Source organism: Microplitis mediator, chromosome 10 (assembly GCF_029852145.1).
Source record: "Microplitis mediator isolate UGA2020A chromosome 10, iyMicMedi2.1, whole genome shotgun sequence".
NCBI classification, from domain to species: Eukaryota; Metazoa; Arthropoda; class Insecta; order Hymenoptera; family Braconidae; genus Microplitis; species Microplitis mediator.
In genome coordinates, this window is record NC_079978.1 from 787807 (window position 1) to 800710 (window position 12904).

At 37.6% G+C, this 12904-nt stretch overlaps 2 protein-coding genes across 4 annotated transcripts in view; one reads left to right on the top strand and one right to left on the bottom strand.

Moving 5' to 3' along the window:
• The window catches only part of LOC130676178 (prolyl 4-hydroxylase subunit alpha-1), an 85870-nt gene that overhangs the window by 64572 nt on the left and 8394 nt on the right, over nt 1-12904 (top strand). For both annotated transcript variants that reach the window (XM_057482214.1, XM_057482215.1), the window contains exon 2: nt 2947-3179. In XM_057482214.1, coding sequence (XP_057338197.1) covers nt 2992-3179 — 188 coding nt within the window. In that variant the 5' untranslated portion in view covers nt 2947-2991. The remainder of the gene's footprint in view (nt 1-2946; nt 3180-12904) is intronic.
• On the bottom strand, nt 8219-12276 carry LOC130676177 (probable helicase with zinc finger domain). Of its 2 annotated transcripts, XM_057482212.1 has the most exons (5): nt 12155-12276; nt 11027-12078; nt 10257-10943; nt 9486-10001; nt 8219-9145 (listed from the first exon to the last, which is right to left on the bottom strand). In XM_057482212.1, exons 2-5 carry the CDS (start codon nt 11987-11989, stop codon nt 8576-8578), a joined length of 2736 nt encoding a protein of 911 aa, XP_057338195.1. In that variant the 5' UTR covers nt 11990-12078; nt 12155-12276; the 3' UTR covers nt 8219-8575. The 2 variants fall into 2 exon arrangements, with proteins under 2 accessions (XP_057338195.1, XP_057338194.1); XM_057482211.1 differs by having other exon boundaries at nt 11027-12270.

Here is a 12904-nt window from a genome sequence, read left to right on the forward strand (position 1 = left end):
ACGGCATACCAGAAAGTAAATCGTCGATCCGGCAGCTACATCTCCACTACTCCTTACTCTCTGTTCCTATATATATATATATATATATATATATATATATATATATATCTGTATATATTCTTCCTTCTTTAAGAGATAGAAAACTTTAAACTTTCCAAGTATAGTTTCCCTTCCTCTACACACTTCGGCCGCACTATTTATGTCCGTTGGGTTAAAGGGTAAAAGAAAATGAAAAAAGAAAAAAAAAAAAATCGAGATTAAAAAAAAGGAATAATGAATTTATCGGTTATTACTCTTTACCGCCAATATCAATCTCTCTAATACGGAACTTTATTGTTGGACCTTTTTCAACTGGCTGACAAATGAAGGCATTAGTGTACAGATAAAAATATCGAGATACCGAAGTTTAAATTTTATACCGGATGTAGACCGATAAAAATTATTAATTCGGGACATAAAGTAAGCAAATTGGCTGACTGTTACTATAAAAATAGTATTTAAACAATAAGCGCATAAGGGACAAGGCAGTAAAAATAATAATAATTACTGGCAATAAGCCATAAGCAATTTAAAATTAAACTAAATTATTTGTGGTATCTATACGGTCGAGCGGATAAAACCAATCGATAGTGTTTATTTTAATAAATTCTATAAAGCGGACGAGTGTTGATCTAGTATATACAATTGTTTCCGCACAATTGTATTTGTACATGAATTAATAAATACATTAAATGGTTACGGGGTTTTAAGTGAAGAGATTAATATTACCGATTACTATTATTCCTAAATATATGTTACATTTATTATATAACAATGGATTTTATGTGTTGCCATTAAATCTGAAAGTATCTAGACAAGTATATTACAGCTACAAATGAGTACCAAATTCATTGCATTAATTATTATCATTATTATCATCACATACAGATAAATTTATAGGAACTGATAAAATTTTCTGGATACGTTGAATTCGTTGTATTTTCCTCTTATTTAGAGAAAACAAGCAAAGTTTTAAATTGCAATTGCGAAAAAATTTTTTCATTTTCGAACTAAACGAGCCAGCCCGAATAAGTCAAAAAAAATATTTTTTTTTTCACGATTTCCAGTAAATTTACCGAGTACAGTGATTCGCATGGTAATTGATAGTAGAAATTTAATTGGCGTACAATTTCAATAGAAAAACTCAAAAAAAAAATATTTAAAACAATCCCGCGTATTGCAAATTAATTAAAAAACAAAAAATTTTTTAAATGCCTCTTTTGCTCGTCCCTATCCCGTGGTACAGTATCCATTCCTGTAGGATTTTTTTTTCTTTTTCTCTTTGTAAATAATAATAACAATAATTATAGAATGATTCCGTGCTAAATAATTCATAAATGCTATTAGTGACCAGAGTAATCGGCAAAGCGGCCTAATGTTGCAGCATTCGAAATGAATAATCAAATACGCTTGATAATACGTATTATATATGTATATATTCAATAAACGAGTGACTTTTAATACAGGAAAGTGAGGCTTTTGAAAGCATCATACCGACAATGAAATAAAACGGATCATGTGTATAAACGAAAAGAGAAAAAAGCCGAGTAAATGAAACCAATGGTTACAAAAGTAGTGGTAGCGTGCCCGTAGATGGAAGGGATAAATCAAGGGATGAAGGTGAGGCGGGGCTTTTAATTAGTTGGGTCACTCGGGTCATCGTCCGGCCGTAGCTGTGGACTTTAATCCCACCGAAAGTTTCCATCTGCAGTGCCGCCGGCGGCAACCCTCTCAGTATACTACTTCTTCTCCCGGTTGCGCTCATCCTCGTGGAATCATCTACTCACACTCTCCGGTTTGCCACCTTCTCTCCACTCACTCCACCTGCTTATATATAACTACTCTCGTCTCATTCCTCCGATATCTATAGCAGGTGTACTGCAGTAGCACCAACGCGAACTTAAACTCGATTACAAGATTTTTTCTTAATTTGCAACTAAGCAGTTGCCTTGTCGCCCGTTAAAAAAACGGTTTAAGAACTTTTAAACGTCCACCCCAGCATTCTTCTTCTTCTGCATCCTTCCACCCCTTTTTCCATTCTCTTTATCGTCTCTCATCTCCCGTCAGCCTCGTTCTCCCCTTTTCCTTCTTCTCCTTCTTTTTTTCCACAAGTACTTCTCTAACTCTCGGATAATAAGACTGAGTTGGACCACGAGGGGAACATATACCCTATCCCTTGTACAGGATGTTCCTCGTAAGATTTTATACCCGTGGTTTAGCTCTTGTGCTTCTTCTCTTATACTTCTTGACAGAAACTTTGCCTAGGAAGTAAAGGGGAAGCTTTTCCTTTAGCTCTTATAGCTGCTGCTCTCCTGCTCTTTTTCATTCACCTCACACACTAAACTCACTCATTCTCATCCTCTTGTTCTTTCTCTTTCTTCTTCTTCTTCTTCTTCTCCTTCGCCTCGTCCTCCTCCTTCTACTTATTCCGTACTTTACTCCTGCATCAGCGGACTTGAGACTCGGCTTTTACGGAGGCTATAACGCGCCTCGTCATGTAAAACTTAAGGCCAGGATTCACGGAAGGAAGTATGCGTAAATTATACAAGGACAGTTAAGAATTAAGGCTCAACTTAAGCTAGTAGTAACAACAACACCACCAGCAGTTGTGCTGTCGGTGATGCTGACAATAAAACGGGATGAAAAGCTCTCAGATAAAAGACTAAATGTTTAGCTCATAAAACACAATAATTTACACGAAACTGTTATCAGTTTTAACAATTAACCGTTTGACAATTTAATAAAATTTTATCATCTCGAGCTATTCCTTTGTTTTGCATACTTACAATTTAAAAATACAATTGTATACTCGATGAAATGTCTGACAATACCCATAATTACAATAGTCCTGCTATTGAATGCTATGAAAATAAAATCTAATTTAAATTATCTTTTGTATGCTTTCAGAACTTAAATAATATATAAAATAGATAAGACAACGAGCAACCGAAAATGTCGCCATTTCCGGTACTTGTGACACTGGTGACACTGGTACTGGTATCTCTAATTTCAATCGGAAATGGCGAACTTTACACCGCACTCGCTGATATGGAAGAACTCCTCGAGACTGAATCCGTGCTCATTGACACTCTTCACGGTTACATAAAAGTCCAAGAGCAACGATTAGCCATTTTGAGAAGGTAATTTAAATATATATTATATATAATAACTAACAATAGGAATATCCCGAGTCAAAATATTTGGATTAGATTGAACTTAAGTTAACTTAAACAGCTTAGATATACCTTATCTGATATTGATGGACTTGAAATAGTATTGCCTTGACTTAAAAAGCTTAAATAAGACTTAGGTCAGCTTAGGCATCAAGTTGAACTTATTTATGACTTATTCTTGATAAAACTAACCTATCGAAGAATGAAAGCATGAAAAGAAGATATGAATCCAAACTAGGTTAGCAAAGAGCATCGAATGCCTGGAAAACAAGCAGCACCGGTACATATCCGACACCAGGTCGTCTGCAGGTATTTTTCAAGCATAAAAAGACTAAGATTTTAAGAAGTATTTTAAGGTTAAAAATTGATCTTTTGAAGAATGTTTGAGAGTTCTACATGCAGACGAGCTACTTGTCATGCACCAGGTCATCTTCCGGCATTCGGTTGCTAACCTAGTTTGGATTCATATCTTCTTTTCATGCTTTCATTCTTCGATAGGTTAGTTTTATCAAGAATAAGTCATAAATAAGTTCAACTTGATGCCTAAGCTCACTTAAGTCTTATTTAAGCTTATTAAGTCAAGGTAATACACTGTAAAAAATCACCGGGGTAAGTCCAAACGGTGTAGGTGTTAAAATTATCGGTGTTAAATTTACCCCTGAAAGCGGTGTGAAAATAACGCCGTCACCGGTGTAAATATTCTGTACCGGTGTTAAAATAACGCCGCCACCGGTGTAAATATTCTAGACCGGTGTTAAAATAACGCCGCCGCCGGTGTAGATATTCTTTACCAGTGTTAAAATATTTTACTTTGTGAATATTTTTACTTACTCGATCACTATACTTGTTAATAAATGATATTCTTTATTAATTTTCATAAAGAACTGACATTTTTTGTGTTTTATAATCTTTAAAGTTAATAATCCAAGCGGACGCAGTTTACCCTGCTTTTACACCGGTTATCCCGCTTTTACACCGATGTTACTCCGTTTTTACACCGGTTACCACGCCTTTACACCGATTTTACTCCGCTTTTACACCAGTTACCCCGATTTAACACCGGTATTTTTAACACCGGTGTAATTTTATTTTAACACCGGGCGGAGTTAAAATGAGTCCATTTTTAACACCGCTCTTTTTACAGTGTACTACTTCAAGTCCATCAATATCAGGTAAGTTATATCTAAGCTGTTTAAGTTAACTTGAGTTCAATCTAATCCAAATATTTTGACTCGGGTAAATAGATGAAAATTTACTGCCTACATTCAGTGGAGGCTTTAGGACAATAAGCACTGTAGCAAAAATCGAGATAACTGCGTATGAGTCCAGGATTATGACAGATACTTTGAATCATTCGATTTGACACGAACAATCCGTATTTGCACACCCTCAATAGTTAACCCTCTCTTAGCTCTGGTCTATGTCGATCTGAATTATTTTTCTGCCAGTTGATATTAATCATTAATCACAAAATCATAAATCAATTTTGACCACAATAAGCAACCCCAGTTGTAATAATATGGGGAAATCTAAATGCATAGTTGATTGATTGCATACCCGTCACTACCAAAAGCAGCGGCGGATAGAAAACTGTATAGAAACGCATATATATATAAATAATTCAGCGGGTGAGAGTGTGATTGAAAAACCGCACAGCTGAGAGGTATTGAATGAAAGGCGGGAAAAGTTTCTTCGTTACACGTCAGTCTATTGATTCGATCGTTAGGCAATATTCTCTCTCAATCTCTCCAGGGAGTGGTAGCAAAACCATCAGAGCTTTAGCTGTTTCTACGCTACTTTGTGTGCCGTAGAGTGCACTAATAGTAGTAGTAGTAGTAGTAGTAGTAGTAGTAGTAGTAGTAGTAGTAGTAGTAGTAGAAGCGGTAGCCGTTCTATTAGTTGTAGTAGTAGTGGTAATACCAATACGAGCATCAGCAGCAACAGTACCAACTCTACGGGCATTCAAAGTTGTTGAATAGGGGAGGAGGAAATCAGGTGGACAGTCTATAATGGCAAAATCCCCGTAGTAGTTGTAGTAGTAGTTGTAGAATCCGATTCGGAAGTTCTCGTTGGGTCTCTGCGCGTGCGACATTCGGAAGGACATTTAATGCATAATCGTGGGGGTCTTCAATTGCTTACATACCTTCAATTCGTGCTGAGGATACGCCGTAGTGTTGATAGGACGCGTTGAAAAGGGTACAGACAGACGAGGACAGAAAATACAAGTCATCGAAATTTCAGGAACGTTATAATTTAAGGTCCCACTCATTCCTCGTTACCTTCATACCCTCGTTCTTGCCTCCCTTTCAAAACTACTACGATAATTCCCATAGCCCCTACCACTACCTGATCAATTTCGCATCGACATCACTTTTATTCAAGACATATTTCCTTTACGGCTGACGATTCTTACGCTAAATTCACAAACTAAACTCCCCTCTTAGCTCCCAGTATACTAGTCCTTGGAGAGTTATTCAAGACGATGGAATGAGGATAATAATAATGGTAATAATAATAATAAGAAAATGAGTTTAAGAGTATGAAAAAGAAGGAAAAAATCAGAGCCTCTTATTATATATAAGTCGTCAAAAGTTTTATTAGATAGGGGCCATTGAAGTAAAGTCAATTGGATACAATGAAATTTATTGGTAATTTCGTACTGTTGAATTTATATAGTCTACGGAATCGTTGAGTGTGACACCATAAACCACTGACGAGTTGGGAATATATATATATATACCGATAGAAATTTTATTTTATTTTTCATCTCACAGATACCGATTCTATTTTCCGCGTTTATATCGCGGCCTCTTTCTCTCTCGCCGAAACTCTTTATAATACATTCACTACTACCTTCTGCTGTGCTCTTAACTCTCTTATATTCGTTCGCTGCGTCGTTTCGAAACTCTCTTAAGACATTTGCTGGGTTGCGATTTATCGGCGACCCATGCGCTTCAACCCACCAGGACATAATTTCTCCAAGTTTCTACGTCGAGTGTGTAAAGTTTGATCACAAGATCCACCATCTTACTCTTTTCTCAACCTACTTGTTCTACTTTGCCTTTTTCTTATACTCGCTTGGTTTGAATTCCATTACACATCACTTTACTCACACCATCGCCATCATATTCTCTTCATCATCTACTTTTACTTCTGCCTCCTCCTCCTCCTCCTCTTCTTCTTCTTCTTTCACTTCTTCAACACAACTCTTCCCTCATCATACCCTGACAGTTGTGTGTTTAGAACCACAAGAGATGTGAAGTACATTTACATTCTAAACGTATGCGGACTCGAGAACTCATTTTTCACAACTTTCATTCCTTCTACTGCACATGCGGTTACAACCATACACTTTTTTTCTGTTTCATCTTCTCTATGAAAAAAAAAATCGCACTTTTTTCTTTCCTCAAAAATAAATAATGCCTAGAAAAAAAAATATTCAGCCGGCAAAGTTTACGCCAGAACAGACTTTCATATCGATATTTTTTCCATTACTTTCATTGTTGTTATTATCGTCATTATTTGAGGATTAAATTTTCGGCGCGATAAAAATAACATCAAAACACACAACAGTGGATATAAAATGATGGATAATCTTTAGCATCCCCCAGACGGCATCGATGATGTGAAATAATGAAAGATAATGACACAACGAACGGGAATTAGTAGTCAGAGCGTCAATTACCGCATGCGTGTGTCTCTGACAATCCGGATGAACGCGTGACTAATTAGTAACGTGGACAGTAGCTAGATCGGCTCGTAGAGATTAGTAATTTATCGATAATCCACAGTGAAATACTACAGTTGCCCATCGGTATACATATATCTATATATCTATATATATATTAAAGAAAAAAAAATAAAATAGAAAGCGTATAGAATAATGGAAGGCGGGATTATTGGTTAGCGTATTTGCTTTTGTCCAGCTCGTCCAGCTCAACCAGCGTATCTTTGTGGATGCAGTGATGGTCACTACAGAGTGCCATTGGATACATCGGGCGCAGTCTGCTCTGCTAGCTGCACTAACACACAATGTCATCCGACCGATGTCCACCAGAAACACCAACAGCTTATCTGTTAGTGACGCAATAGGGACATAACTATCCATCTATCCATCTATCCATCACTACTTTACCCAACCTGTATATCTGTATTTCGTGTATAATACCGACACATATCTATTTCTGTATCTATATACGCGCTTCCATCGATATACAATTAAATTTCGTACATTCGCGGGGTGGAGAATAAACCGAGCATTCATCCACTGCCGACAATTATAACCCTCGCGCAATTTTCACAATAAACGGGCTCTGTCTCTCCTCCCCATCAGCGTAATAGATTTTTAGACATAAAACCCAGAGCCACTCCACAGAATAATCGTCTATTTTTTATGAACCGGGTGTAATTTTAGACACAAAGAGCGCTACTCATCGGCTCTTATACTCTGCGTTAGTACTTGTACAAACAGTGAGCGTTATTGGAAACCGAGGGAAAATAAAAAATATATATATGAGGTAAAAAGAACCAGAGGATATTCGTGCGAGAAAAGAGCATGCCGGCGCACACACACCAGTTTCGATGGTAGACCACATTGGTTAACTCGGCCATCCGCATATTGAACGCTTCCCCGTTTCATCATTTCAAAAGTTACTTTTTTTAAAAAAAAAAAAAAAAAAAAAAAAAAGTATTTAACTACCAGATACTTTTCAGACTTAACACCCAGTAAAGGTTTTAGCTTAAAGCTCATTGTACATAATATATTTTTAAAGTTACATGAACTATTTCCGTCAAGTCTCATAAATCTGCTGATACTTTTATTGAAATATATAAAAAATTTTAAAATCAATTTATAATTTAAACTATTGAGGCAGGTGTTAAAAATAAAATACCAATGATAAATAAATAACACTTAAAATTGCACGTATACATATATATGTTCATATATATATTTATTATTTATTGTGAGTACACACAAAAGTAGGATTGAAAGTATTATTTTTTTATCAGTTTAAATACGCAATGAGTTTGTTTTAGTTTCTTTTATTAATATTATATTTTCTATATTTAGTCACTTATAAAAATTATACAGATGCATTGTCACAGTATTAACCATGCTTCATAAATCTATTGGCCAACTTGATCGTCATTATTATTAATATTATTATTTCATAATTATAATCGCCATACTCAATATATCTTATTAAATCTTACATTGTACAATAATAATACATATATAATATATATTTTGGTAATATATAATTATAATTATAATTAACTTGATAATTATTAAAATCTATAGAAAAAAAATCTCAAAATAAACTGATGAAATACATGTTCAATTATAATAAATTTAAATCGACTTACGCTTTTCGCGGTACGAACTCGCGGGCAAGTGGATTAAGCGGCATCCCAAGGGGTACAGGCGGTGCTAGACTATGATTCATGTGTTCTTTAAGTTGTACATAGGGAATTCCCCAGACTTTAGCCTTCTGAAAATATTTTCCCCACAGTGAGCGACAGGGGCCGGTGGTCAGCAGCGCGACCGGGTCGCCGACGACAGCTACCAGAGCTTTCGCCCGCGTTATCGCGGTATTGAGCAACCGTGGATTTGTCAGAAATCCATAATCACTCACACTATTTTCCGCTGAGTATCGACAGCAATTGCGCGTTCTCACTGTGCTTATAAACACAGCAGTAAACTGTTTACCCTGGACATTCAGCACTCGCTCAACAGACACCGAAAATAATTTACGTTTACGTAACTCGTTACGTATTCTCGCGACTTGCTCGGCGTAGTGAGCCAACACCCCTATTGAGTCTTCGGAGAAGGGTCCCCACTCGTCGACAGGCCACCGTGATTTTAAAGAAGCTATCTGCTTAGCCAGTTCCACCGCCTCTTCATCATTGTAGAAACCCGTCGAGAATTCTCCCTGTAACAAAAACAAGTAACAAATTGCTATGATTATTATGATTAATCGGGTAAAAAAGTCAGTAGCAAAGTTGTTGATGATGTTTTTAGTGTAAAAAATATAATAAAAAGTGTGTAATGTATGGAATACATTAAAATGTAATGCATCATTTCATAAACATGAACTTGTAATAAAATACGTTTGGCCATTCATAGTTGTACGTTGAGTATAAATCATTCATTAATTCATGACTTTACTTTATATTCAAAGATGGATAGAGATAAAAAAAATTTAACGAGAGCAAAGATCAATGCAAATGATATTTATATCATCACTATTATTATTGTGGTAAATATCGCACCTGAAATTCAGTTCCCGCGACGGCGTAAAAAATTAGCGGCTTGAAATTGGGCGCTTCTGGGAGCAATGGTCCACTTGACTCAATCTCATTTCCGTAGAACAAGTTCGAGGTTAATTGTACAATTGCTGCATGTGAACGGTAATTCTGACACAGGTTGATGCGGCAGGGATGCCTGGGCGGATATAGATTGTGAAGTCTTTCGAGCAAACTCATACCCAGGCCCCGTTCCTTTGATAGATCGCTGTAGACCTCGGGTGCCAGTTGCATTTGATCTCCGGACAATATCAAACGCGTTCTCGTTCCGACCAACGCCAGCGGCGTTATCGCCTCGCACTCTAGTGCTTGCGCGGCCTCGTCGATAACGATATGCGTTGGCTCGTAATCAAGCGCTATAAGGCAGCTGGACGTTGCGAGAGTCGTGACGATCAGCCCGCAGTTCTCGATGTCCTTCTTCGTCGGGTCGCAGAAGTATCCGTTGGGGTCTGTCAGACAGTACTTCCTTACCGTCGCGTGGACCTTAAAAAACAATAAGCCGCAATATTATATAATTGCCGTAAAATAAATATTTATTGGCATTAAAATAAATATAAATTTTTATTAGTAAAGTTTGGTATATTGATGAAAGAAAAACAAAGTTGAGTTGTAAACCCGAGTCCTGAAAATTTATTCATGAATTCTATATAAATATTTCAATTTTTAACTTTTTTTTTTAACGAGATAAAAAAATTTAAATCAGTTAAATGTATATAAGATGTAAATTAAATAGCGTACCGTATTTCTCAAACGTCTCTTGTAGTAAATCCTCATGGGTTTGAGTCTTTCTTTTTCCGTTGTTATGTACCATTTATCGAAAAACTCTTTGACATAGAGGTCCGCGGCGCTGTTACTTTGTGTGCACAGCAGGACTTTGTTCAGCGGGTTCTGGTGCAGAATTATCAGGAGCGCCTGGGCGATCGTGAAGGTCTTTCCGGTTCCGTATGGCCCCAGCAAAAGTATCGGGGGCAAGTAGATGTGGTTGGGCGCGATCATCAGAGTGAGGGCCTCGCGTTGCCGGTCATTGAGCCGGTTGTCCAGCAGATCGTACCAGTCCTCGTTGGACTCGGGAATCGGGGGCAGTCGCATCGTCAGCTGGAAGTTGGGGTCCGGAAAGACCAATCTCTCGTCGGGCAGACAGTCGACCGCTCGATGCCACTCGCAAAATGGCATGCGGCTCAGGACGAACTGGACGTGCATCTTGACGTGGGTGTCTGGCTTGAGATTCAATCGTTCCACGCAATGTTTAGATAATCGCGCGTATATCATGTAGTTGCACTTGTCCTCGACATGGGCCTCGAATATTTCGGACGATAAATCTGGATTATCGTCCGGATTGTACATTTTTATCAGGATATTGTTGCACCCTCTCAATAATAATCGTCCGCTTTTCATATCTTCTGATATTCCACGACCTAATGACAGCTATTGAGATAATTTAAAGAATAAAAAAAATATATATAAAATTAATAAATTAATTATGATTAAAAAATGATCAAAAATCAAACCTGAGCAAATAGTTCTCCAAGTGGCGCGTACTTAGCAGTAGTAGAACCGTCAGTGTGTGAAGACAAAACATAACAAGAGGTAAGATGAAAGGAAACAATAGAATTGTACCTGGCGACTTGTTCATGCCTGGCCAACTCCTCCACGGAAATAAGCTCGTGCATCCTACCGCGGTAATTTTTACGCGTCAAGCAGTCTTCCGTCAACGTCGCGTGTGACAGCATAAACATTTCCCCCGGATAGGGATACGCTTTAGCCAAATTTTTCTCCCAGGCGTCTTTTCCCGTTACGAATGGCGAGTCGAAGGGGTGGAAATCCCCGGTGTTATTTTTCAGAGACCATACATGTGCAGTCTGGTTCAAAAAGTATCGGGTCGCTTCATTGAGACGCGACAGGTCATTGAGTGGCACAAAGTCGGCGCATATTTTCCGTCTCACCACGGGGTAGCCCTCGAATCCAAACAATATGTTCTGGCGATAAGTACCGTGTTCACCCGCTTCGAAGACAATTGTCACGCGGTACGATATTACGGGTTCACTTATTGGATCCCGACGTGAGTCTCTTGCTACCGGATCGTACCACTCTTGCCCACCATCACAGTAACCAACGTTGACACCATCACGCTGCACGGTTTTTATGCTAAAGTTGTCACGATGGGCGTCCAGTGATAGGGACAAATTTTTTAGAGAACGTCCCATCGTTCGTATTTCGAAGTGCCATGTCCACGAGCAATGTGACTTGTGGGTACCGATTCTTAAATTGAGATCCGTATTGACGCCAATAGCGATGCTCGTGGGGTCATTGTCTGTTATTATGGACTGGGGATCTCGCGAACGTATCCAGTCCCGGTGAACACGCCGTGAAAATTCTCCACTTTGAAACAATACGACGTCACTCGCCAAATCAAGAGCATCAACCGCCGACTCCGGCTCCAACTCGTCCTCACCCAGCCGCACGTCGGCCATTGCTCGACTAAGCTGCCTTATACTACACTGTACTCTACCAGCCCACCAGTTATACTCCCAGAAATATGAAACTCCGAATAATCCTGAAACTTAAACCCCAGCAGTTTAAACTCACTCACGTCTTTTCACAATTAACTGTTTTTAATTTATCTTTAAATTATTTACATATCTTTTATATTATTATTATTGCGACTTTTTTATAAACTAAATCGAGTTTCACAAACGCAGGAGTTGCCATCCACAGTATCATGTGTTGTTCGCGGCTGCTGCGCCGATGGGAAATATTATTTTGCCGCGACGACAACGCGGGGCGTCGGCGCGGAGCAACATCATTCAAAGTCGATACTGCGCATGCCTCAATACTTGCCGCAGTGACCTCACAGTGCTGACATCTTTTATTACAATTTATTTCCTACAGTTTATTATTATCGTGTCCATCACAAGATACAGTAGAAATTTTAAATTCAAATATTCCCGCCATTAGTTTCATTCAAATTTTACTATTACTGTAACTTTTAATTTAAATTTAAGGTCGTTCTCAAACAATATCCCCCCCATTTTGTAAAAATAATCAATGGCCTTGAACTGTCAAAACTGAATTCAAATTTTATTAATGAATTAAAAAAAATTTTTAATAGTAGAAATTTAAAATTCAAATATTCCCGCCATTAGTTTAATTCAAATTTTACTATTACTGTAACTTTTAATTTAAATTTAAGGTCGTTCACAAACAATATCCCCTCCCGCTTTTTAAAAATAATCAATGGCCTTGAACTGTCAAAACTGAATTCAAATTTTATTAATTAATTAAAAAAAGTTTTAATTTATCAATTAGGCGTCAAACGAAATTTGGTAAATAAATTCAAGCCTAAAAAATTCGACAAAATTAATTAATTAATTAAAATTTACTACAGT

Coding starts and splice junctions, on each gene's coding strand:
- LOC130676177 (XM_057482212.1), bottom strand. CDS start 11,989: ATGGCCGACGTGCGGCTGGGTGAGGACGAGTTGGAGCCGGAGTCGGCG. Junction 10,944..11,026: donor TTGGAGAACTATTTGCTCAG/GTTTGATTTTTG, acceptor TTATCTCAATAG/CTGTCATTAGGTCGTGGAAT. Junction 10,002..10,256: donor AGAGACGTTTGAGAAATACG/GTACGCTATTTA, acceptor TTGTTTTTTAAG/GTCCACGCGACGGTAAGGAA.